The 26673-nt window shown below is 40.6% G+C and overlaps 3 protein-coding genes and 6 non-coding genes across 9 annotated transcripts; 1 reads left to right on the forward strand and 8 right to left on the reverse strand.

Moving 5' to 3' along the window:
• Positions 1-300: 300 nt before the first annotated feature.
• Positions 301-8091, reverse strand: LOC133660137 (putative nuclease HARBI1). The gene is made up of 5 exons (XM_062063314.1): positions 8017-8091; positions 6237-6944; positions 6038-6153; positions 957-1068; positions 301-887 (listed from the first exon to the last, which is right to left on the reverse strand). Exons 2-5 carry the CDS (start codon positions 6745-6747, stop codon positions 514-516), a joined length of 1113 nt encoding a protein of 370 aa, XP_061919298.1. The 5' UTR covers positions 6748-6944; positions 8017-8091; the 3' UTR covers positions 301-513.
• A 198-nt stretch (positions 8092-8289) lies between these two features.
• Positions 8290-11233, forward strand: LOC133660136 (uncharacterized). Its single transcript, XM_062063313.1, has 2 exons — positions 8290-8588; positions 9267-11233. Exons 1-2 carry the CDS (start codon positions 8403-8405, stop codon positions 10359-10361), a joined length of 1281 nt encoding a protein of 426 aa, XP_061919297.1. The 5' UTR covers positions 8290-8402; the 3' UTR covers positions 10362-11233.
• Positions 11234-11483: 250 nt separating this feature from the next.
• On the reverse strand, positions 11484-11555 carry trnad-guc (transfer RNA aspartic acid (anticodon GUC)). Its single transcript has one exon. It is a non-coding gene; the product is annotated as a tRNA-Asp (tRNA).
• A 594-nt stretch (positions 11556-12149) lies between these two features.
• trnad-guc (transfer RNA aspartic acid (anticodon GUC)) lies at positions 12150-12221 on the reverse strand. Its single transcript has one exon. It is a non-coding gene; the product is annotated as a tRNA-Asp (tRNA).
• A 150-nt stretch (positions 12222-12371) lies between these two features.
• On the reverse strand, positions 12372-12443 carry trnad-guc (transfer RNA aspartic acid (anticodon GUC)). Its single transcript has one exon. It is a non-coding gene; the product is annotated as a tRNA-Asp (tRNA).
• A 150-nt stretch (positions 12444-12593) lies between these two features.
• On the reverse strand, positions 12594-12665 carry trnad-guc (transfer RNA aspartic acid (anticodon GUC)). Its single transcript has one exon. It is a non-coding gene; the product is annotated as a tRNA-Asp (tRNA).
• A 374-nt stretch (positions 12666-13039) lies between these two features.
• Positions 13040-13111, reverse strand: trnad-guc (transfer RNA aspartic acid (anticodon GUC)). The gene has a single exon. It is a non-coding gene; the product is annotated as a tRNA-Asp (tRNA).
• A 2823-nt stretch (positions 13112-15934) lies between these two features.
• On the reverse strand, positions 15935-16006 carry trnad-guc (transfer RNA aspartic acid (anticodon GUC)). The gene has a single exon. It is a non-coding gene; the product is annotated as a tRNA-Asp (tRNA).
• Positions 16007-19157: 3151 nt separating this feature from the next.
• Positions 19158-26453, reverse strand: LOC133659653 (ornithine decarboxylase antizyme 2-like). Its single transcript, XM_062062237.1, is given in 6 exon segments — positions 19158-19928; positions 20004-20089; positions 20961-21133; positions 24127-24207; positions 24209-24275; positions 26446-26453. Coding segments are annotated over 6 exon segments (546 nt in total). The 3' UTR covers positions 19158-19797.
• Positions 26454-26673: the final 220 nt, after the last annotated feature.

Below are 26673 nucleotides of genomic sequence, written 5' to 3' on the forward strand. Positions count from 1 at the left end.
TTTAATGTGAAGTAATTGGAGTATTGAATAGGTCAATAATTCATAACATTCATTTTGATTCATTATTATTTTTTGAGCAATGACAAAAGAAAATGAAACCGCCTGCACGGCAGCTCTGCTTTATTAGTTAACATTGCAACTTTTCCCTGTTATATTAAACCCGTTTGCTCTTTTAGTCCACTTTTTTAAGTTGTTTAAAAAAAAAATGTAATATTAATTTTAGAATGTGCCGTGAGCCATTAAAAAATGAGCTGCGAGCCGCACCCCTCATATAGACACTGCAAAGAGGCAATAGAGAAGTCAAGCAGGAACAACTTTATTTTATTCTTTGTTTCAGATTGGCATTGACAATGTGAAGAGTTTGTATAAAAACATTGACTAAATATGAAAAAAACAGGAGAATATTTACAAAAACAAATTGTATAAAGAAGAGGAAAAATTAAATGTGAAAATAAGGCAATAGAAAATAATTTTTTTTTAACAAATGTCCAATAGAGTAAAAAGACATGAAAACTAAGAAAAAAAGGTTTGCGTTATTGCGTCCCTGGCAGCACAACCGGCAGGGTGATCCAACGCCATGGAGTCCACAACATCGTGCGGCTGCAAGGTGATATCGGGGGCTTTTTCTCTCCGAATAGTTGCGATGTTGTGCAGCACAGCGCAGGCAGCGATTGTTTTGCTCGCCCGCTCCGGGGACGCCCTTAATGCGTGCAAGCATGAAAATCTGGCCTTCAGCGAGGCGAACGTCATTTCTATCCTGAACCGGGTTTTGGCTAAAGCCACATTGAATCGCTTCTGTGGCTCCAGCGCGGGGTCGGGATGCGGCGTCATCAAAAAGGGCTGGCAGGCGTAGCCCCGATCACCCAGCAGCAGGCCGCTAATCATGCCTGACGAAGGGGAGGGTCTTTAGCGCGCTGTCGTGGAATAATTCGGCTGAAACACTTGGACGGTCATACCTTGTTGGAGGCGTTGGCACAGCGTGGATTCCCTGAAGATCCTGCGGTCCTCCACAGATCCTGGCCACCTGGCATCCATGCTTGTGAGGAGGCAGTTATGGTCACAAGTCATCTGAAAACATTTCAATTAAAGCAAAAAAATCAGAACCTCATACTTTTCGGACTACTTTTTTCCTACGCTTTGAACACGTCGGCTTATAAAACAGTGCGGCTAATTTATGGATTTTTTTTTGCTAACGCCCATGATGTTTTGTATTCAACAAGAAGTTTTCATAGAACACCGACGGAGACACTGAAAAGGTGTGTTGATGTTCATGCTATGGTGCCATTTTTTAGACGAGGTATTGAGGTGGTGCGGGTTGAAAATGTACTTCCTGTTTTGTGCCTTGAACTGGAAGTGTAACCGTTCATAGCGTTCCGGCTCGAAAGGATTCTTCATTAATCACTCCAAGCAACGTTTGTAAGTTTTACAATTTGTGATGTCTGTAGGAGTGTTTTCATGCATATTTGTACATGCTATCCTAATGTAATCAAGCTAGGGTGGATAGCATTAGCGAATATGCTAATACAATTACAAGTGTCTTTGTTAGTATTATTACACGCACAATAGCATTCTTTTTGTATTGTTTCAGTTTCGTAAATTCACCAAAACGTCACCATGGAGTTATTGAGTCTCTTTAACTGAGTGGAGAGCTAGCTTCTGTTTTGTTTGATCAGCCGTTTTACTGCCGTGTTACAGACATCGTTTGGAAACAATTAAGGCATGTAAATAAACATTTACAAAAATATTTCGTACCGGTTTGCAGTCCGGTGCAGCTAATATATGTACAAATATTTATTTCTTTTAAAAATGTGTGAGTAGCTTAAATACAGCCCGGAAAGTACGTAAAATATTATCGTCTTAGTTATCGTCAACAACCTATTTTCCCCTGACTAAAAAAGGACGATAACTAATCAAAACAAATTCACGTTGACTAAAACAACGACAGCGTTAATTGTCAATTTAGTCAACGAATAAAAACGAGACGAAAATGCTAACAGGGACAAAATACAATCATATTTAATTTCGTCTTTAAGCGGGTGGGACAAGTTATCCAATCACAGTTGCATGTGGGAGAGGGGCGGGGACTAAATCCCAGAGGGGATCCAATCAGAACTCCTCTTTGTAAGGTGTGGCGTTTTAAGTTTGTACTGAGATAACTGTGTTGTTACACACCTCAATACACCTGAAAACAAGAGAGAGAAGACAAGTGGACTAGAGATGTCCGATAATGGCCTTTTTTGCTGATATTCTGATATTGTAGCGGGGGGTGTATATTGTAGCGTCCCGGAAGAGTTAGTGCTGCAAGGGGTTCTGGGTATTTGTTGTGTTGTGTTTATGTTGTGTTACGGTGCGGATGTTCTCCCGAAATGTGTTTGTCATTCTTGTTTGGTGTGGGTTCACAGTGTGGCGCATATTTGTAACAGTGTTAAAGTTGTTTATACGGCCACCCTCAGAGTGACCTGTATGGCTGTTGACCAGGTATGCCTTGCATTCCCTTGTGTGTGTGAAAAGCCGTAGATATTATGTGACTGGGCCGGGACGCAAAGGCAGTGCCTTTAAGGCGGGGGTGTCCAAACTTTTCCCACTGAGGGCCGCACATTGAAAAATCAAAGCTAGCAGGGGCCATTTTGATATTTTTTATTTTAAAAACCAATACAATATATGTATAAAAAATATACATTTAGGCTTCCACTCAGGCTTGATCCCGGGGACCCCAAAGGGTTTTGGTCCAAAAAATTTAAAAAATGTGTCATTATTCAGTATTATTATTTGTGTTATTATTCAAGTTTTTAAATCTCTAGATCAACATTAGGTCTATCTGTCAATATAACATTTTTTAAAGATTTAAATGTTATGCTCTTTTTGTCAAAGAAAACCTTTTTTTTTTAATGAAAAAAACACAAAATATGCAATATTTTTACACAATAACATTTTTAAGTGGGATATTTGAGATTATATGATAATTGGAGCCTTAAAAAGGTCAATAACTCATAACACCATTGATTTTAATTCATTATTATGTTTTGAGCAATGACAAATAAAAACTAATCACACTAAAATTGTAGGGGATCCAAAAGGGTCCTACTCATTAAAGTGTTAAAAAATAAATTATAATTTTTTTTTTTTTACTGTTTACTTTTAACACAATAATCTCGAGATCAACTTCAGATCTATCTGTCAATTATAATTTTTATTGTTGTTTATGTTTTTTGTTTGTTCGTTTTAGGCCCTTCTTTAAAAAAAAACAGCTTGTTTTTTTACATGGCAAACACAAAATATGCAACATTTTCCCCAAAAAATATCTCAAAATATTTAATGTGACGTAATTGGAGCCTTGAATAGGTCAATAATTCATAATGACATTGATTTTGATTCATTATTATTTTTTAAAGAAAGAAACAGCCTACATGGCAGCTTTGTGTGATTAGAGTAAACATTGCTACATTTTCTTGTTACATTTCACCTGTTTGCTCTTTAAATACCACCTTTAATGTTTATTTTTTTCAATCGTATTTTTAAAATGTGCCGTGGGGCCGTTAAAAAATGACCTGTGGGCCGCAAGTGGCCCCCGGGGCCGCACTTTGGACACCCCTGCTTAAAGGTTTATTGGCGCTCTGTATTTCTCCCGACGTCCGTGTACACAGCGGCGTTTTTAAAAGTCATACATTTTGCTTTTGATACCGATAATTTTAAAACCGATACCGATAATTTCCGATATTACATTTTAAAGCATTTATCGGCCGATAATATCGGCAGTCCGATATTATCGGACATCCCTAATATGGACGCAATTCACCATTGCCGGGGTAGACAACAAGACAAGTTATAAACCCCGTTGCCCCGTTTTATCCGGCAAAATTACAACCAACTTGAAGCGCTAAATCCTCGGGACATCTTAAGCCACATCTAATATTTCCGGATGACTCATACTGTATTGAATTACTGTTACTATCAAAGACGGTAGAGCAAGACTGCTTACGCTGATTTGACAGTGATTCATAGCAGGGAAGCTAACATCAGCCTACGGTGACAGCCAAAATATCGCGATGTGCTTCCTCAAATTTGATGTTGAGTTCATGTAAGCTTAAGCTTGTTAATCATGTGACCGCGTGGCTCGGTTTGATTGGTGAAACGGAGTCAAACGTCAACCAGTGACTGTATTTGATTGGTGAAACGCAGGCATGCGATAGATCCTACTTTGAAGGTCTGTCTGACAAACCAAAACAAACAAAGCGTGCATTAACAGATCTATAAAAATCAGTAGCGAGTAGCGAGCTGAATGTAGATAAATGGAGTGGAGTAAAAGTAGCGTTTCTTCTTTATAAATATACTCAAGTAAAAGTAAAAGTATGTTGCATTAAAACTACTCTTAGAAGTACAATTTATCCCAAAAGTTACTCAAGTAGATGTAACGGAGTAAATGTAGCGCGTTACTACCCACCTCTGGCTACCACTACTTTTGTTGTACACCATGGGCGAGCTTACCCGGCAATTTAATAAGCGAGATACCCTTACAACCTTAACCAATTAAACAAAAAAGTGGTTTCAAGACAATTCATAGATGCGTTATCCTTTCTACTTTAGTCGACAACATTTACTGTAATTTCAGTGGACTAAAATCTATTTAATATTACTCAAACTAAAATAAATTTTCGTCAAAAGAGTACGACTCAATCGAAATGAAAACCTGTGGTTAAAAATAACACTGCCTCCAGGATTTCATTACGATCGCAACAATTCACGCAAACGCAACAAACGTGCGACCCTCTCAACGTTGTCCGATCCCCGCACATTTCGCCCAGTGGAATTTGTTTCTGAGCAGCACTCGAACACGCATGCCAACTGTCCGAAGTGTGGCCCACAGCTCAAATTTTGTGGCCTGCAGTGTATTGTTGAAATATAATCAAACACAAAAGGTAAAAACGTAAAGAAAAGGAAAAAACTAATTAAATTGGGATACTAATAACTGGGGATATACCGGGTACCAGAATTTTTTGGTACCAGTGCGACACGCGCAGTGTGGGCTCTTTAAAGGAGCGCCACGAGTTTCATGTTCCGTGATTCAATTAAATAACATGACAATAACTTTGTGTAAGTATCTGGACAAATAGGAGATTATTATATAGCACAGTATGCAAATTACTCGATGACCACGCCCCCCCCCTCCACCACAGGTATCTTGGGGAAAACCCTGTATATATTGTATCTGCTAATGTAGTTCTATTGTAGTTGGGGGAAAAAAAGAGGCAGATTTCGAAAAAAAAAAAAAGGCTGTCCATCCACGCGTCTTCTTCCGCTTATCCGAGGTCGGGTCGCGGGGGCAGCAGCCTAAGCAGGGAAGCCCAGACTTTCCTCTCCCCAGCCACTTCGCCCAGCTCTTCTCGGGGGATCCCGAGGCGTTCCCAGGCCAGCCGGGAGACATAGTCTTCCCAACGTGTCCTGGGTCTTCCCTGTGGCCTCCTACCGGTTGGACGTGCCCTAAACACCTCCCTAGTGAGGCCAGATGCCCGAACCACCTCATCTGGCTCCTTTCCATGTGGAGGAGCAGCGGCTTTACTTTGAGCTCCCCCCGGATGGCAGAGCTTCTCACCCTATCTCTAAGGGAGAGCCCCGCCACCCGGCGGAGGAAACTCATTTCGGCCGCTTGTACCCGTGATCTTGTCCTTTCGGTCATAACCCAAAGCTCATGACCATAGGTGAGGATGGGAACGTAGATCGACCGGTAAATTGAGAGCTTTGCCTTCCAGCTCAGCTCCTTCTGGCTGTCATAATTCCAAATATCGGCAACAATAATTGTCCCATCGATTGATCTTTAATATGTATAACAATTATTTTAGCCTTTAAAAAAAGCCAATTATAGCATTATTTTGACACTGCCCTCGGGCATTCCCCTTCTGCCACACATTGATTGCTGATGCAATGTTAGAAAATAAACCTCACATAAACCACAAATCAGGCCACACAACCCCCCCCCCCCCCCCCCCAAAAAAAAAAAAAGACTGATTAATGTGATGTGGTAAAGAAATCAATCAAATACCTGAACATTGAGGCTACGGAAGGATTTTCGGTTTAAAAAATCCCGGACGTTTTCCCCCAGACTGGACTGGAGGGGAACATGCAGGCAATCAATAACACCAACCACCTGTGGGAATCCTGAAGGAGTCAAAAACAACATGTTACATCCGACAACGCGACGTGAGCAAGTTATTTTTTGCAGCAACGTTGTTTGCGCGTACCTGCGATGTCAAAGAAGCCATCCTTGATGCGTTGCGTGGGCATGTGTCCGGGGAACACCACGAAGGCGTTGAGCAGTTGAACCAGGGCGTGCGCCACACGATGGATGCTTCTGCACACGGTGTTTTTACTGATGTGCTCGGCGTCGCCCACCGCGTACAGGAAGGTTCCCGTGGCGAAGAAGCGCAGCGCGACGCAGACCATCTGTGGCACGGTAAGCGCGCCGCTTCGCCGCGTGTCGTTGGACACGTGCGGCCCCAGAAGGTGGCAGAGGTACGCCAAACCCTCCGAGGAGAATCGGTATCGTTCGTAAAGGAAGTCCTCCGGGTAAGCCAGAGGGTTTTGTCGGTCACGGAAAACTCTCGCTCTTCTCAAAGACCCTCTCACGATCTGCGCACCGATATCTACAGGATCCTCAATGAATGGTGACGCCATTTTTGATTGGTCGGCAGTTGACGCTTTTATCGCCTCTGATTTCTCATAGGTGCTTCCTTGGAACCTGTTTCTGATCATGGAAATGTATAAGAAACTAAAAAACAATGAAAGTGTCAACTGTACATGACGTGTATATATGCATTTTTATGAAAGAAATAATAAGAAATGATGAGGATGAGGATGAAGATGATGGAACCAGCTTCATAGTAATCTATATCCATTATTCATCCTCAAACGTCTCCTGGGTAAGAAGAAATCTTGGCCTGCGGAATATTCTAAACAGAAAAGCAAACAAGATGATATTAATTGTAGAGATGTAAACAAAAAATAGAGATGTTTTTTCGAAATTTGCCCATCATTCACAAGAAAAGATCACACATGAGCCCTTTGTCTGTTTTCTAAAGAAAATTATTCAGGAAAGAATAATTAAAATGACTAAAATATAAATATATTACAGGTATTGTGGCCAAACAGCTCAATTTTTGTTACATCTGACTTCACATGGACAAAGATAAGACCTTCTGGAGGAAAGTTCTGTGGTCAGATGAAACAAAAATTGAGCGGTTTGCCCACAATACCCAGCAATATGTTTGGAGGAGAAAAGGTGAGGCCTTTAATCCCAGGAACACCATCCTACCGTCAACCATGGTGGTGGTAGTATTATGCTCTGGGCCTGTTTTGCTGCCAATGGAACTGGTGCTTTACAGAGAGTAAATGGGACAATGAAAAAGGAGGATTACCTCCAAATTCTTCAGGACAACCTAAAATCATCAGCCCAGAGGTTGAGTCTATAATTTTCTCCTCGTCCATATTTTCGATAGATCATAAAAATATCAATAATTATCGATATCGACCACTACAAAACACTTATATCGTGATACAGTTTTTAGCCAAATCGCCCAGTCCTACTTTATAGGCGAGCTAAATGCTAAACTGCCCGCACAACGTGGATGATGGGAAAATTAAAAATTATGGGCATACTTTAAAAAAAAAAAAGTAGTTTTCCTTGAAATTAGATGACATATTGTCAACAAAAAACTACCGGTAACTACTTAATCTTCGTCCATGTTTGTACGTAATATTAATTATAGGTCATTTATAAAAGCTAAACTACTCCACAATCGCATTAACAAGAAGCCATGTATAAAAGTAAAATATATTTTTTTAATTAAAAAAGCTGCGCAGGTGAATCAGTTTGCTCAAAAGTGTTAACAGAGGCATGGATGTGGATCAACATTAAGACAGTAGAAGGCTTTTATTTGAACAGAAATGTAAGTTACAAATGTCACACCAACCTTTACAGATCTCTAGTTGGCTGTTTTTAATAAGTAAAACCGCTTTACTTACATTTTAGGTCGCTTTGTGTTATTACTGTGCGGTGCTGATACATCTTTTAAAGCCGTGCGCGCAAAGGATCTTGGGAGCTGCGTTGCCAAATGGGAAATGACAACAGCGTACCGGAAGCTTTAAATAAACACGTTTTGAGGAAATTTAATCGCACATTGGGACCATGTGTACTAGTAGAACATTTTCACATACCTTTTATAGCATATATTATAACATATATTATAGTGCAGTTTTAGAAATGATAATACAAATATGACAAATAGTATCGTAGGTATGGCAACTTCAGTCGACGTCACAACGGTGCGACACGCTGCGTCGCACCAGTAACAACAATAACAAGGTAATAAGCAGGCCGGAGAAGTAAAGTGAAAAAAAAACCGCCAACAATGGAGGATAACCACCATATGGTATTCTTTCTTTTAGCCATGTGGCTTCATATTACTAGAAGAAGACAAGCTTTGTTCGAGAGTAGACTGCAGGCCGCGCGGAGAAACACTGCGGAGAAAATGAGGAGACTTTTGGATTTGATGGAAGAAGAAACATTTACAAGGAAAAGAAAGCGGCGGAAAAGGGTAGGATAACTTCTTTTTTTTTTATTAAATCGTGTTTGAATACTATTATTCAATAATATTATTTACCAGACTAAACATTGGAGGGGGGCGTGAGAGGCAACAGTGCATTCTTTGACACATACAGATAGATAAATAAACATTTACTTCATCGATCAATCAATCAATCAATCAATATAGCCCTAAATCACGAGTGTCTCAAAGGGCTGCACAAGCCACAACGACATCCTCGGCTCAGATCCCACATCAGAGCAAGAAAAAACTCAACCTAATGGGATGACAATGAGAAACCTTGGTGCGTAAACACTATCACAGGAGCCGTCTGCACCAGGTAGTCATCAGACCATGGCCACCAGGACGCTGACACAAAAGCGCGGCCAATAACCCCTGAGGCAGAAGGCTCATCTGAGGAACGTTGGAAAATAAAAATAATAAAACTTGTAAAATAGTAAGAACCGTCTGTAGAGATAAAGAATAAAATACAAGTAAAACATATGAAGATTAATAGAAGAAGAAGAAAAGAAAAAATATATATATATACAGTAAATAAATCAAATCTTGCATAACTAATAGGATAAAAAGTAAAATACAAATGACTTCAATAAAATAATTAATATCAGGTAAAAGCCAAATCAAAAAGGTGGGTCTTAAGCCTGCTCTTAAAAACATGTTGTCTTCCAGATGCTGCCGATGCTGCTAAAGAGCCGGCGCAGACCGAGCATCTGGGCCGTCCGTCGCTCCAACGAGTGGTGGGACCAGGTGGTGCCGGGCTTCACGCGCACGGACTGGGTGCACCACTTCAGGATGTCGGAAGAGACCTTCCTCCACATCTGTGCCGAGCTGCGTCCCGCCATGCAGAAGCGGGACACCAACTTCCGCGTGTGCGTCCCCGTGAAGAAGAGAGTGGCCATCGCTCTGTGGAAGCTGGCCACAAACAGCGAGTTCAAGAGCATCAGCCATCTTTTTGGCGTCAGCAAGACGACAGTGTGCCGCTGCGTGCGGGAATTCTGCTCGGCCGCGTGCGCGCTGTTGCTGCCGCAGCAGATCCGCTTCCCCAACGCGGACGAGCTCCGAGAAATGGCGGCCGGCGTGGAACAGAGCTGGGGGCTTCCGCGGTGCATCGGCGCCATCGACGCCGCCCACATTCCCATCATAGCTCCTACGGAGAGGCACGGCGACTATGTCAACGAGGGAGGCTGGCATTCCATCATCCTCCAAGGCGTCGTGGACGGACGAGGGCGGTTTTGGAGCGCTTGCGTCGGCACAGCGGGGAGTTTGGACGAGGAAGAAGCGCTGAGGATGTCGTCCTTGTGGCAGGTGGCCGAGCAAGGGACCTTTTCCCCGCCGTGCGCAAGGAACGGCGCCGGCGTGACCGCGGGCTACTACATCCTGGGAGACGCCGCCTACCCGTCAAAGAGTTGGCTCCTGAGGCCGTTCCTCGACGACGATGGGCAGCTGACGGCGGCGCAGCAGACGTACAACGAGAAGGTGTGTAAGGCGCAAACGATGGCCACCGGCGCCTTCTCCCGACTGCGAGGCAGGTGGCGATGCCTGACCAAGCGCAACGACAGCGACATCGAAGTGGTGAAGTCCATGGTGCTGACTTGCTGCGCGCTGCACAACCTGTGCGAGCGCCGCGAGGAGGAGTACCGCCAAGAATGGGACGCTCACGTGACCGCGCCCGCTCCTGCGCGAACGCCGGCAAGCGACGACGAGGAAGAAGGCGAGGACGTACGTGTTGCTCTGATGCGCTTTTTTAGCAACGCACCACTTTAAAAACAACAAACATTGTTGGAATACGTCAGTGGTTCTTAACCATAGGGCCGGGGTCCAAATCTCTGTTTCTGCAGGGATACTCGGTTGTAATACACCTTTCCACCACTTGTGGCAGTAATGAAAATATCAAACAAACAGAAGAAGTTTCTTAAGCGCTAAAATTATGACTAAAGTGGTGAAGCTGTTTTCATTCACACTTTAATTAAGGAAACATATTTTTATTACTAATATTATTATATAGTTAGAATTGATTTAATTTAGCATTGCTTAATTGTATGTGAATGTATTAGTCATCAGTTTTTATTGTTATTTTTTTCAAAAGTACATTTAATTAGTATTAATTCTTGAGCTAAGCTTTGATAATAATCTTTGTGATTAACACATTCTTTAAAATAATCTGACAAGGTTTATCTGTCAAACTGTAAGTAGGTTAGATATAATTATTGAAGGTTAAGAACCCCTGGATTACGTAACCTCCTGAGAGCCATTTTATTGTGATATTGTCAACAAAACAACGCACAAAATGGCCGACAGATTACTGACTCAGCATCAACGCGGGCCTGGGGTTGTTTTTGTTTTCAAAAATAAGATAATAATATTGTGCTTTTGTCTTCTATTGCCCCTTTTTGGTATGACTCGGCCGGGGTTTGAACTCACAACCTACCGATTTCAGGACGGACACTAAAAGACCAAAAGGGCTACCTAAATAACTTTAAATTATTTTAACAAATATATCAATTTAAGGGCTTTTGTACTCTTAATAATTCTCCAGGGTTTGATTGATAGTTGTAAACCATTAAGCCAATTAGAAAATGTAGGCCTTACATTCATAAATTCCAAAGCTGAACTTGTAATTATGTGACGAATAAAGACGAGACATGTTTCTGTTAAACATATTCATAGTGTGTTTTTTGCTTATATTTTTGGTTTAAGAAATTAAACTTCAAGCAAGTTGCAAACAGCGTTTTTAAATCAGCACCCTGTTTAAGTGGCCCAGGCAAGCCACCAAATTCTGGTGTTTTTATTAATTCTTGTCATCACAGTGTGTCAAACTTTAAGGATCAAAGATTGTTTATTTTTGCTATACATGCAAGACATGACGGATTGACGGATAGAAAAATACTCCCCGTCGGGGAATCGAACCCCGGTCTTCCGCGTGACAGGCGGAGATACTGTCCACTATACTAACGAGGATGTGTTAAATCACTGATGGGTATTATGGATGAGGAAAGACGAGACATATTTTTGTTGGACATATTTATAGTCTGTGTTTTATCTTAAAAAATGTTTATATTATTTATTCTATACATGTAAGACATGAAATAATTGCCGGTAAGAAAGAATCTCCCCGTCGGGGAATCGAACCCTGGTCTTCCACGTGACAGGCGGAGATACTGTCCACTATACTAACGAGGATGTGATAAATCACCGATGGGTATTATGTATGAGGAAAGACGAGACATATTTTTGTTGGACATATTTATAGTCTGTGTTTTATCTTAAAAAATGTTTATATTATTTATTCTATACATGTAAGACATGAAATAATTGCCGGTAAGAAAGAATCTCCCCGTCGGGGAATCGAACCCCGGTCTTCCACGTGACAGGCGGAGATACTGTCCACTATACTAACGAGGATGTGTTAAATCACCGATGGGTATTATGGATGAGGAAAGACGAGACATATTTTTGTTGGACATATTTATAGTCTGTGTTTTACCTTAATAAATGTTTATATTATTTATTCTATACATGTAAGACATGAAATAATTACCAGTAAGAAAAAACCTCCCCGTCGGGGAATCGAACCCCGGTCTTCCGCGTGACAGGCGGAGATACTGTCCACTATACTAACGAGGATGTGTTAAATCACAGATGGGTATTATGGATGAGGAAAGACGAGACATATTTTTGTTGGACATATTTATAGTCTGTTTTTTACCTTAATAAAAGTTTATATTATTTATTCTATACATGTAAGACATGAAATAATTACCGGTAAGAAAGAATCTCCCCGTCGGGGAATCGAACCCCGGTCTTCCGCGTGACAGGCGGAGATACTGTCCACTATACTAACGAGGATGTGTTAGGAGAGCGATGTGTATTATGGATGAGGAAAGACGGGACATATTTTTGTTGGACATATTTATAGTCTGTGTTTTATCTTAAAAAAATTTCATATTATTTATTCTATACATGTAAGACATGAAATAATTACCGGTAAGAAAGAATCTCCCCGTCGGGGAATCGAACCCCGGTCTTCCGCGTGACAGGCGGAGATACTGTCCACTATACTAACGAGGATGTGTTAGGAGAGCGATGTGTATTATGGATGAGGAAAGACGGGACATATTTTTGTTGGACATATTTATAGTCTGTGTTTTATCTTAAAAAAATGTATATTATTTATTCTATACATGTAAGACATGAAATAATTATGGTTAAAAAAAAGAAATCTCCCCGTCGGGGAATCGAACCACGGTCTTCCGCGTGACAGGCAGAGATACTGTCAACTATAATAACGAGGATGTGTAATATCAGTGATGTGTATTATGAATGAGTAAAGACGAGACATATTTTTGTTAGACACATTTATAGTCTGTGTTTTATCTTTAAAAAAATGTATATAATGTATTCTATACATGTAAGACATGAAATAATTACCGGTAAGAAAAAATCTCCCCGTCGGGGAATCGAACCCCGGTCTTCCGCGTGACAGGCGGAGATACTGTCCACTATACTAACGAGGATGCCATTTACCTCTATTAAAATTAATGATATCTCCCGTCAGACATATGACATCATCGCACAATTTTTTATAACCGTGATTTCACCGCGTTAAACGTGAATAAATACTTCAGTAGTAAAATTTAATTTGCCATTTAAGGCATGTATGGTTTCAAAATAAATATTGTATTCTTGAATTAAGTTTGTTTTGTTTTATATTTACTATTTTAATTACATTTAGAAAAAATAATACAAAAAGAAAACCACGGGAACAGTGCGCAAACATAACTTCCGTGGAAAACAGTGACGTGTGTTATGGTAATATTAATTGGAAGTGTTTTCCAAAGTAGAACTTGTGATTGGGAGGCGTAAAGACGAGACATGTTTCTGTTAAACATATTTATAGTCTGTGTTTTTCCTTTAAATTTTTGGCTTAAAGGCCTACTGAAACCCACTACTACCGACCACGCAGTCTGATAGTTTATATATCAATGATGAAATCTTAACATTATAACACATGCCAATACGGCCGGGTTAACTTATAAAGTGACATTTTAAATTTGCCGCTAAACTTCCGGTTCGAAACGCCTCTGAGGATGACGTATGCGCGTGACGTAGCCCGACGAACACGGGTATGCCTTCCACATTGAAGCCGGTACGAAAAAGCTCTGTTTTCATTTCATAATTCCACAGTATTCTGGACATCTGTGTTCGTGAATCTGTTTCAATCATGTTCATTGCATTATGGAGAAGGAAGCCAAGCAAGCAAAGAAGAAAGTTGTCGGTGCGAAATGGACGTATTTTTCGAACGTAGTCAGCCACAACAGTACACAGCCGGCGCTTCTTTGTTTACATTCCCGAAAGATGCAGTCAAGATGGAAGAACTCGGATAACAGAGACTCTAACCAGGAGGACTTTTGATTTGGATACACAGACGCCTGTAGAGAACTGGGACAACACAGACTCTTACCAGGATTACTTTGATTTGGATGACAAAGACGCAGACGTGCTACTGTGAGTATGCAGCTTTGGCTTTTTTTTGCGTATGTACGTAACTTTTTTAAAATATATAAGCTTTATGAACCTTGGGTTAGGTGAACGGTCTTTTGGGCTGAGTGATTGTGTGTGTTGATCATGTGTTTGAATTGTATTGGCGTGTTCTATGGAGCTAGGAGCTAGCAGAGGAGCTAGGAGCTAGCATAACACGTACCGTACCGTAAGTGCGCGTCACGTACGTAACTTTTTAAAAATATATAAGCTTTATGAACCTTGGGTTAGGTGAACGGTCTTTTGGGCTGAGTGATTGTGTGTGTTGATCGGGTGTTTGAATTGTATTGGCGTGTTCTATGGAGCTAGGAGCTAGCAGAGGAGCTAGGAGCTAGCATAACAAACACGCAGGTGTTATTATGCAGGATTAATTTGTGGCATATTAAATATAAGCCTGGTTGTGTTGTGGCTAATAGAGTATATATATGTCTTGTGTTTATTTACTGTTGTAGTCATTCCCAGCTGAATATCAGGTACCGTGAGTATGCAGCCTTGGCTGCTAAACATTCGATAACTTGACCGTATGTGCGCGTCACGTACGTAACTTTTTAAAAATATATAAGCTTTATGAACCTTGGGTTAGGTAAACGGTCTTTTGGGCTGAGTGATTGTGTGTGTTGATCAGGTGTTTGAATTGTATTGGCGTGTTCTATGGAGCTAGGAGCTAGCAGAGGAGCTAGGAGCTAGCATAACAAACACGCAGGTGTTTTTATGCAGGATTAATTTGTGGCATATTAAATATAAGCCTGGTTGTGTTGTGGCTAATAGAGTATATATATGTCTTGTGTTTATTTACTGTTGTAGTCATTCCCAGCTGAATATCAGGTCACCCCCGGCTCTCACAGCATCTTCCCTATCTGAATAGCTTCAACTCCCCACTAGTCCTTCACTTGCACTTTACTCATCCACAAATCTTTCATCCTCGCTCAAATTAATGGGGAAATTGTCGCTTTCTCGGTCCGAATCTCTCTCACTTCATGCGGCCATCATTGTAAACAATAGGGAACTTTGCGTATATGTTCAACTGACTACGTCACGCTACTTCCGGTAGGTGCAAGCCTTTTTTTTATCAGATACCAAAAGTTGCAATCTTTATCGTCGTTGTTCTATACTAAATCCTTTCAGCAAAAATATGGCAATATCGCGAAATGATCAAGTATGACACATAGAATAGATCTGCTATCCCCGTTTAAATAAAAAAAATTCATTTCAGTAGGCCTTTAAGAAATACAACTTTAAAAAAGCTGCCCTGGTCTTCTTATTGATTTTTGTAGCGTCACAGTGCGTCAAACTTTAAAGATCACATTTTTTTAAATGATTTATTCTATACATGTAAGACATTAAATAATTGACGGTCAGAAAAAATCTCTCCGTCGGGGAATCGATCCCCTGTCTTCCGCGTGACAGGCGGAGATATTGTCCACTATAACGTATTTCATATTTAACTATTGAAACATTGTACATGTTAGGCGGGCACTCTTACAACCCCCGGCAAAAATGATGGAATCAGCAGACTTGGAGGATGTTCATTGAGTTGTTTAATGTGGTGTAAATAAAAATATAATTAAAAGTTTTTGAGGAATTTGTCTAGAAAAATGTCCGCAATGTGTGTCGCTGCTTGATTCTTTGGTGATGGTGGATCCCGCAGCCAAACCAGTTGAGAACTGCCGCTTTTGAGCATTGGCGTTTTATTGGGAAAACTATTAAAACACACAGAAAAAGGCAATACAGCAAGATGTTTGTTTCGACCGTAACATGAACGTAATAGTTACTCAATGTGGAATTTCAGAAAAAAAAACCTCCCCGTCGGGGAATCGAACCCCGGTCTTCCGCGTGACAGGCGGAGATACTGTCCACTATACTAACGAGGATGCAGACCTCTCGTAGTCAAATTAATCATATCCCTCGTGAGACATATGACATCATCGCACAATCGTTTTTATAACCGTGATTTCACCGTCTTAAACGTGCATAAATAATTCCGTACTAAAATAGATCGATTTATTTGCCATTTAAGGCATGTATGGTTTCCAAATAAATATTGTATTCTTGAATAAAGTTAGTTTTGTTTTATATTTACTATTTTAATTACCCTATTTTTCGGAGTATGGGTGAGGGCCGACATCCGGGCAACTGAGCTACATACGGGTTCTTCGAGCCATAGCAACCAGACTGGCGTTGAAAACAAACCGTTGCCATTACTCTTTAACCTGTCGACCTACGCTGGTTAAACCCGTCATTCTGCCTCCAAAATGCCGAAAAACTGTGTTGTTTTTGGTTGTGCTAACCACAACTGGAAACAGGGAAAACAAAGATTGTATTTTGTTCTGCCAAAGCGTGCTAAAAGCCCACAGAGACGAGACAAATGGCTTGCAGCTTTACACTGGGAAAACGAGGACGGATCTCACTGGAGTCCCCCAAAGTCCCGGGTCGTGTGTTAGGATCACTTCGTTTCTGGTAAAAATAAGGAACAAAAATCCACCTTCTTAACCACAACTTGGCTATACGTCCGTGCTAATGTTGTACTTGTTGAATTTGTACCTTATAACGTTCGACAGCTGAAGTTGTTGTTGTACAAAAATAACATGCGGTATATACTATATAGTCTATAGCCTAGCTAGCTATTTTCGAAAACCGGACAACGAGAGGATACCAAAGGCAGCGTTAAGATGGACACCACCGGGAAAACGTAAGCCAGGGCGGCCAAAGAACACCTGGCGAAGAACAGTTGAAGGGGAGCTGAAAGAGATGAAGCTTACATGGGGCGAGGCACAGAGACGAGCACAGCAGCGAGATGAATGGCGTCGAGTCGTCGAAGCCTTATTTCCCATCCGGGAAGAAGAGGATTAAGTTAAGTAAGTAATATACTATATAGTCTATAGCCTAGCTAGCTATTTTCGAAAACCGGTTTTGTTTAAATTTGCACTTAACAGTTGGGTTTTTAAAAACCAATAAACCCTATAATTTTCATGTTGCCATTCAATACATGTAGCCCTCAAATCTCTCAATATTGTATACACTAACACTTGATCTTGTTGTTGATAACTTCCGCGTCTTTCTTAGCAGCGCGCAGGCTAAGCTAACTAGCAAGCTAAGCCTGAGAAGCTTTAAAGTTCACTGAGACGAGTCTGACGCAAATAATACATTTTCGTTTTTTCACACGATATGCGAATAAGTAAAAATGCGTAAATGAAGGATTTAACGCCGACTTCCAAGCCACAACGCTCGTTAAATGCTTTTTCTGTCAATGCTGTGTTCGCTGTGAGCTGGTTTGTTTTCAACGAATTCCCGGTTGCTAGGGGATTGGTAGGCGGAAGTGACGTAGGTCCGCCCTCACCCATAGGTCGCTCCGGAGTATAAGTCGCACCGCCCGGAAATGCATAATAAAGAAGGAAAAAAACACATATAAGTCGCACTGGAGTATAAGTCGCATTTTTGGGGGAAATTTATTTGATAAAACCCAACACCAAGAATAGACATTTGAAAGGCAATTTAAAATAAATAAAGAATAGTGAACAACAGGCTGAATAAGTGTACGTTATATGAGGCATAAATAACCAACTGAGAACGTGCCTGGTATGTTAACGTAACATATTATGGTAAGAGTCATTCAAATAACTATAACATATAGAACATGCTATACGTTTACCAAACAATCTGTCACTCCTAATCGCTAAATCCCATGAAATCTTATACGTCTAGTCTCTTACGTGAATGAGCTACATAATATTATTTGATATTTTACGGTAATGTGTTAATAATTTCACACATAAATCGCTCCTGAGTATAAATCGCACCCCCGGCTAAACTATGAAAAAAAACTGCGACTTATAGTCCGAAAATTACGGTACATTTAGAAAAAATAATACAAAAAGAAAACCATGGTGCATGAACATCCATCCATCCATCCATGTTTTACCGTTTGTCTCCTTTGGGGTCGCGGGGGGTGCTGGAGCATATCTCAGAAGCATTCAAACTTCCGTAAAACAAGTTGACAGGAAGTGACGTGGCCTCTACGCCTGCACTATCGGGGTTTCCGGTACCAATCGAGTAGTGACGAGGTGATTTGTCAAGACACCATGTTTCAGGCGAAAGTCGCATTTGTTGGGCTCGTTTTTTATTTATTTTTTTATTTCTTTTAAACTTTTATTTATAAATTTCAACATTTACAAACAGATAAACAATAATCAAAATAAGTACAACAAATAGTACAAACAGTACTAAAAGAGTACAAAACAGCACCAGGGGGTTATAAGTTAAAAGTAACTAACATAGAATGCAAAATATATATATATATATATAAAATAAAGTGCCAAGCCATAGGCTCACTCAATTTCAGTAAATAACTTAAATTTGGAACACAGCATCACCGTTTTCACAGCTTTTTGGTTGTTAGGGGTAGAAAGTGTTTTAATGTAGAGTTCTAATTCTTAAGGCACAAAAGACAGGTCGGGTATTGAGAAACTTACATTTATGAATATAAAACTTAGCCAATAGTATAATGAGGTTGCAAAGGTAAAATTCCTTTTCAAGTTTTTGTTCAATTTGTTGGGCTCATTTCGACCTCTCGAGTTAGCAATCAAACGCACTTTCTGTAAATTTCATTTAAAAAAAAAAAAAAAAAGCACCTAAAGCCATAATATATTTTGTCCAATGTTTATTTTGGTTTGTGTGAACATTGACATCCACTCATTAAAAATGTGACTTTTGCAACAAAAAAAAACATTTTTATATTACAATTTTTTGTTAGATCAGATTCTCAAAAAGCGGTACATAAGCTCCATCTAGTGGTACACCAAATAACCACTCGTTTTAGTTTCCTATATTTAAACAGTGTTACTGTTCAAGCTGTGTGTAAAGTTAATAACCCCAAAAATATACTTGTTGCATAAAACCTCGATGCTGTTTTTAATGAGTACTCGGGCCTACTGTGCTACTGTACTTAAATGTTGGTCATTATGGTGATACGTGGAGAGCCAATTATTTTCTGTGCTTATCTCTAATGGATGACAACTTGACACAGTTTTTCCCATGGTGTTTTTATTATTTCAACATTCCCTGCACCAAGGAAGGCATGTACACAACGCACAAGCGTGGATTGGATGAAACAATAAATAAAAACGTCATATTAATGAAGGTCAATCAATCACACCTGGAAGACATGCAGAAACTAGAAGCAGCCTGCCCGAGCCAACGTGCAGCTAAAAATAGCGGGAGAAGGTTTGGATCAACGTGGCGCTCCGACAACAACAAGTGAGGGTACACTGGGTTCTTTGGCGTCGTGATCAAAGTGCTAAATGAAAAGTCTGCAGGACACCTCCTGCATGTAATTGCATATATATATGGTCATACCCTGAAGTGGTCTTTCTGGACACACACACCATAAGACTGAAGAGTAACAACTCTCCTGGTTAGGCACAAGAAGCCTCGTTAGAGTGCAGGAATATTTTGCAGGCTAGACTGACCCAAGACTTCTGAGGGACACGTTCTGGAATGGACAACAGGAAGTTTGTCTTCTACGCGGTCAAGGTAGCATTTTATTGATAGAAAGGGGAAACATGACCGTCTATAAAAAGATTATTGTTCTATAGCCTCTCATCCGGGGGTTGGGTGGGCGACTATCCCGAAGCAAGACGAGGCGGGCGGGGTCAGGGGTCAGGGGTCACTCCTCGTCTGAGCTGCTGTTGTCCAGAGAGTAAACCATGAAGGCCAAGTCGGGCCGGGCCGGGACCGAGGGGTCGCCCGGCTTCACCATCTCAAAGCCCATGTAGTGGAACGTCCGGATGATGGCCTCTGGAAGGCAAACAAACAGTAAGTTTGAAAGCGCAGTTACAATGTTTTTACACACAATGAGAGGAGTTGACTTACGTCGATCTTCTCGGCCTTTGCGGAACCACACGAAGACAAAGTTGGCCTTCAGCTGCTCCTCTGCAAACTCCAGCAGGGCAGTGAGTCTGAAAGAAGCACACAAGACTTTTTTAATGTGGACCATTTTATGGTGGTGGGACAATAAAAACTCATGGTAAATGGGTTATACTTCTATAGCGATTTTTCTACCTTCAAGGTACCCCAACATCAACTATATGATTTGCCTGAGAAGCTGGACAGGAAAAAAATTAAAATTTTAAAAAAAATATATATATATATTGTAAAAATTACCAATGTTGCTTGGAGTGATGAATGAAGAATCCATACAAGTAGAAACGCTATGGAAGGCTAGAAGACGGAACAGTACTCCATAGCACAAACAACACACCATGTCAGTATCTTTGCTTTTTAAAAACTATTTTTTAAACTAGGCGCGCCAGGGTTCAAAGCAAAGGAAAAAAAGTGTTGACTTACAGGTCGGGATTTACTGTATATAGACTGTAATTAACTTTTTTTTTTGCAGAAGCTGCCTCAGGGAGGAACGCACAAAAATTCCAATGCACAGTTGATCTATATCAAGTGACAAGCAAACCAATCACGCAGACATGTTTGAACTACTTCATAACTACTGTTGCTATATGTTGGATGTTTTTCTTTTACTCTATTTTAAAGTGCAGAAAAAAAAAGGAAAAATAATTAAAATCAGAAAATACAATCATACTGACTTAAAATCATTCAAAGACTGTAGATAAAATACTTTAAGTTGTCATATGCATAATTAATTCGCTGTTTTTATGTTGAGGGACGGCGGACGGAAATGAACTTTGCTCAAATCTGGCAGATGTACACGACATCTTTGTGTTGCGGTGTTGACTCGCGTGCACTGTCCCTTTAAATAAACAATCCATGGGTTCTGTGCTCCATGGTGGACGTGTGAGGCAAGAGAAGAACGTTTACCCTTCCTTGCTTCCCTCGGCCAGCGACCCAGCGGGGATCTCCAGGAAGAGGCTGTCCTCCGACAAGGCGCTCTCCCAGAAGGCCGAGCGGCGCTCGCTCAGCTGGTAGTGGAAGTGAAGGAGTTGGGGGTTCCCGTTCACCTCCGCGGTTTGTGTCACGGTCAACTTCTCATCCTGATGGACACAAGATTTAGTGTGAGTCACCTGAGCGCTTTAAGACGGATAACGGAGCATCCTGTCCCACCACATGCAACCAGTACTTTCCTGTAGCACTATAATAATAATAAGAAGAAGAAGAAGAAGAAGAAGAGATGTCCGAATAATGGCTTTTTTGCCGATATCCGATATTCCGATATTGTCCAACTCTTAATTACCGATTCCAATATCAACCGATACCGATATATACAGTCGTGGAATTAACACATTATTATGCCTAATTTTGTTGTGATGCCCCGCTGGATGCATTAAACAATGTAACAAGGTTTTCCAAAATTAATCAACTCAAGTTATGGAAAAAAATGCCAACATGGCACTGCCGTATTTATTACTGAAGTCACAAAGTGCATTATTTTTTTTAAGATGCCTCAAAACAGCAGCTTTGGAATCTGAGAGAGCATGAGGAGGTTGAGGTGGGGTGGGCGGGGGTGTATATTGTAGCGTCCCGGAAGAGTTAGTGCTGCAAGGGGTTCTGGGTATTTGTTCTGTTGTGTTTATGTTGTGTTACGGTGCGGATGTTCTCGCGAAATGTGTTTGTCATTCTTGTTTGGTGTGGGTTCACAGTGTGGCGCATATTTGTAACAGTGTTAAAGTTGTTTATACGGTCACCCTCAGTGTGACCTGTATGGCTGTTGACCAAGTATGCATTGCATTCACTTGTGTGTGTGAAAAGCCGTAGATATTATGTGACTGGGCCGGCACGCAAAGGAAGTGCCTTTAAGGTTTATTGGCGCTCTGTACTTCTCCCTACGTCCGTGTACACAGCGGCATTTTAAAAAGTCATAAATTTCACTTTTTGAAACTGATCATTTCCGATATTACATTTTAAAGCATTTATCGTCCGATAATATCGGCAGTCCGATATTATCGGACATCTCTAATAAATATTATATCTGCGCCAGGGTAAATAATCAAGTTAGTTTATGAAAACTGAACATGTTGACGTCAATGAACAATGAATAATTTTCAAAGTTCTCGCACGGCTGATGGTGTTTTCTTCTTGGTATCTGATAAATCCGCACAATAACTGGTTTATCTCGTCTGATCCCACAACCGCTAATCAGTCACATGTCTGCGGCACCTTTTCACACAACAACACAAACTCCTGCTCTATTCTAATACCAACAACGGTTCGATAACTCAGAGCGGCGGTCAATTTAAAGTTTTAGATTGTTTCCACGGTAACGGCTCCTCTGCTGGTTTATCTCGATTAAATTGTGGAGTATGGCCGCTCGCAAATACCTCACACCCTCAAGTCAGGGCTGTGACACAGTGCGTTGTAATTGTATTTCGATACTTTTCAAAATAAAGGGGACCACAAAAAATGCCAATATTGGCTTTATTCTAACAGAAAATGTTAGGGTACATTAAACATATGTTTCTTATCAATTTTGTCCTTAAATAAAATAGTGAACATACTAGACAACTTGTCTTTTATTAGTAAGTAAGCAAACAAAAGGCTCCTAATTTAGCTGCTGACATATGCAGTAACATATTGTGTCATTTATCATTCTATTATTTTGTCAACATTATGAAGGACAAGCGGTAGAATTTTTTTTTAAATTTTTTTTTAGTTGTACTATTATTAATCTACTTGTTCATTTACTGGTAACATCTGCTTACTTTCTGTTTTAACATGCTCCATCTACACTTCTGTTAAAATGTAATAATCACTTATTCTTCTGTTTGATACTTTACATTAGTTTTGGGTGATACTACAAATTTTGGTATCGATCCAATACCAAGTAATTACAGGATCATACATTGGTCATATTTAAAGTCCTTATGAGTTACGCAGATGAGGAATAATCTCCCTTTTATTTATTATTATTACTTTTATATTTTTTTCTCTCTCTCCTTTTAGCCTGTCTGTCTCTGGCCACGTATGTGTGTGTGTGTGTGTGTGTGTGTGTGTGTGTGTGTGTGTGTGTGTGTGTGTGTGTGTGTGAATGTGTCTGTCTTTGTCGTCTTACTTGTTATATGTTTGTGCCATATGTCCCTTGTTGGTGTGACCTGAGTGGGGTGGGAGGGTGGTTGGGTGGTTTGGGTTTTAAAGGGAAAGGGTGTTAATAATCTACTGACTTTAAAATTGTACTGTTTCGACTTGCACTTTTTTCTGTCTATTTGAAAATGCCAATAAAAAAGGTGGATTAAAGTCCTTATGAGTTTATAAATAAGAATGACAAGATTTGGTGATAATAAAAAATATTGACGTAATCATTGTAGTATCGATTACATACGGCTCTTGTGCTTGGTATCGTTACAATAGATGTTTGTATAGATACACCCTATTTGTTTACATTCAGGAGCGCTAGCTCGCTGTTAGCGGTTAGCTACTGTATCCCCCTACGATGTGTCATGAAGCATGTTTAGGTATTCCTCTTCCTACTTGTAAGAAACAGTTTATTTGTGGCCATGGAGGCGAGGATTAGCGATTCAAAAGTAGCTAAAACACAGCGGAGGGACGTTAGCCTCTAGCTAGCGAGGACTCTGCAGTGCATTGCTCCACATTTATTGTTAGTTTTGAAGCCAAAGTATAGTATGCCTATTCTCCTTTGGTCTCCACACTGTTTCTGCTTGCAAGTGCTCTGCGTGTGTGTTGACTCACAGGGGCCTCTGCTCAAATTACCCGCAATTGCACCAGTATTTTTCAAAAAGTAGTATAGTAAAAAATTTTATTCACTAGTACCACGCTAATTTATTAGTAGCGGTGTACCGTCCAACCCTACAGTGTGTCACATTAAAACTAACTATTTACAAATTACCATATCATTATATAATAGTTGGCATGCGGATATGATGGGAAGAAAACTCAACGTAAACTAGATCATTTTTTTAACAATCCCGAACTGTTAGCATAAAAAAATGCTCACAGGTAACACAGAATTGTCCTTGAAATCATTGCCACATGAATTTGTCACACAATGCAAGTACAACTTCTGATGAGTCACCTTGTGTAGCAGCACGTCGAGAGAGTGATCCCTGACCGTCCCTCGCCCACTCGGGATCTTTAGCTGTGGGTGAGGGGCATCAGGAGCACCACTGAGGCCCCGGAGGCTGAGGGATGGAGCTGGGCAACCACGACCCCGACAACCAGGAGCTGCAGAGACAAGGACAGACCAGGAGGGGGCGCTAGTGAGTCGGTGTCAACTAAAATAGTTATTTCCCGGTACCACAATTGGCAGCATAAATCCCTGATCAGAACATCTCTACAATTCAGGGCAGATATTTTTTTATTTAAAACTTGGTTAAAAGATTTCAGTTTATATATAAATAAGTTATGAGCACATTCAACCATACCTGATGTCACAATAACCGTGATAGGATATGTTCTTATTGTTGCATCTAGGGCTGGGCGATATGGCCTTTTATTAATATCTCGATATTTTTAGGCCATGTCACGATACACGATATATATATCTCGATATTTTTGCCTTAGCCTTGAATGAACACTTGATGCATATAATAACAGCAGTATGATGATTCTATGTGTCTACATTAAAACATTCTTCTTCATACTGCATTAATATATGCTCATTTTAAACTTTCATGCAGAGAGGGAAATCGCAACTAAGTCAATTGACCAACACTGTATTTATTAAACAGTTATTAAGCAGTGGCACAAACATTCATGTCATTTCCAAAACAGAAAGTGCAAGATTGTCAAGAGACATTTTAAAACAAGCTATTAGTGCACTTTTGTGCATGATGTCACTAAGATGACATATCAAAACAACACTAAATTAAAGTGCACTTTTTGTACAGGACGCCACTACAATAGTTTAAAACATATAAAGTGCACTTTTGTGCATGATGTCACACTTTACCATGAATTGATTAACGTGGACCCCGACTTAAACAAGTTGAAAAACTTATTCGGGTGTTACCATTTAGTGGTCAATTGTACGGAATATGTACTGTACTGTGCAATCTACTAATAAAAGTTTCAATCAATCAAACGCAAGATATTTCAATAAGTGTCAAATAAAAATGAGCTGCATAATTGGAAATCAAATAGTGTATATCCTTCACTATGTGGTAGGTTACTGCGAACTTTATCTCCTGTTTTTGACTATTTTTTTCATACGGCGTTGATCTGGAAATGGTTGCTTGGGCATTTTGTTGGTGTGGCACCGGCAGAGATGTTGACATGCGGAGTTTCAAGCACTCTTCATTCTCTGGCGGGTGACTTTTCAAATGATGCTACACACTAGCAGTGCTGCTACTTTTGGTAGCAACGCTTTTGCCGCATACTTGACATATTACGGTTGTCTGTTCAACATCTTCCCGCTTGAAGCCGAACCCCCGCCAGGCGATGGACCCCCTGCTGTTTTTCTTGGAATTAATTATTCCTTCATTTGTTACCAGACTCGCACCTTCTTTCTCTCGTATTACCACTCGCACGGCTCCGCTAGCATCACAGCTAATGTTACCCATGCCGCTACCTCTCTGCTCGGCGAGAGCGTATGACGTTGCACGCGCGACAGTATGTAAGAAGGTGCGCTTGTTTTATGTCTCTGTGAGAAGGAGAGACAAGAAAGAGTGAGAAGAGCCTGTAGTTTAATGCCCGCAGCTAAAAGCAACTGGGTGAGAACATATACTCGAATATCCCGATATAGTCATTTTCTATATCGCACAGAGACAAACCCGCGATATATCGAGTATATTCGATATATCGCCCAGCCCTAGTTGCACCCCTACACTAGAATAAACATTTCTGTTAAATTACTTTAATAAATTCAATCTGAGCACCCTTGGTCTTTCAGCCTGCTGGTTGGCGTTTAAAGAAAACTACACAAAGTGTCACTGCTTGCGTTACGTAGGTCAAATTCTTCAAGTACAGTAAAAAGTCAAACTGCTGTTCATTCTTGACAAGGCCAGACCAATTAAAACGTGTGCTGAACCTGAAACTCCGGTCTGGTCAGGCTTTTTTCCCCAAATAAATTCTTGTAAAGCAAAGTTCAAGCAGAAACGAGGTCGGCCAGAAAGAGACAAACAACAACAAGGTTTTGGAGGAACCACATCTGTGATTTGCAGCGGTCTCGGAGGAACGTCCTGATGACGGGTAACGCGCAAAAACACCCCAAAGGAGCACATGGTGGGGTGACACCTCTGCAAATAGCCCGCCAGGCTTGAGTTGCAGTGGTGTTCAAGACATGGTGGCGGCGTGCGGCGCAGACTTACAAGCTCAGTTCAACTCTGCCACTGAAACGAGAGTCGTCAAAACAGCTGGTTGACAGACTTGTTTGCTTGTGACATATCTGGATCACCTGAACATCAGCGTGAACATTAGTTTGTCCCTGATGGGCCTTACTTAAGTTTAGTTTACTTACGATGGCCAACAGACAAAACTGAGTTAAATGGGTTGGACGTGCCTGATAAAAGCAATAATAACGTCACACTAATTAAACAATAACATTAAAAATTGCTCTGATATCCGATAAAAAAACTTAACATTCCAAATAAGCGGAGATTACCCGTACTGTGCTTTTGGTGGG

This window comes from Entelurus aequoreus, linkage group LG11, assembly GCF_033978785.1.
Source record: "Entelurus aequoreus isolate RoL-2023_Sb linkage group LG11, RoL_Eaeq_v1.1, whole genome shotgun sequence".
Lineage (NCBI taxonomy): Eukaryota > Metazoa > Chordata > Actinopteri > Syngnathiformes > Syngnathidae > Entelurus > Entelurus aequoreus.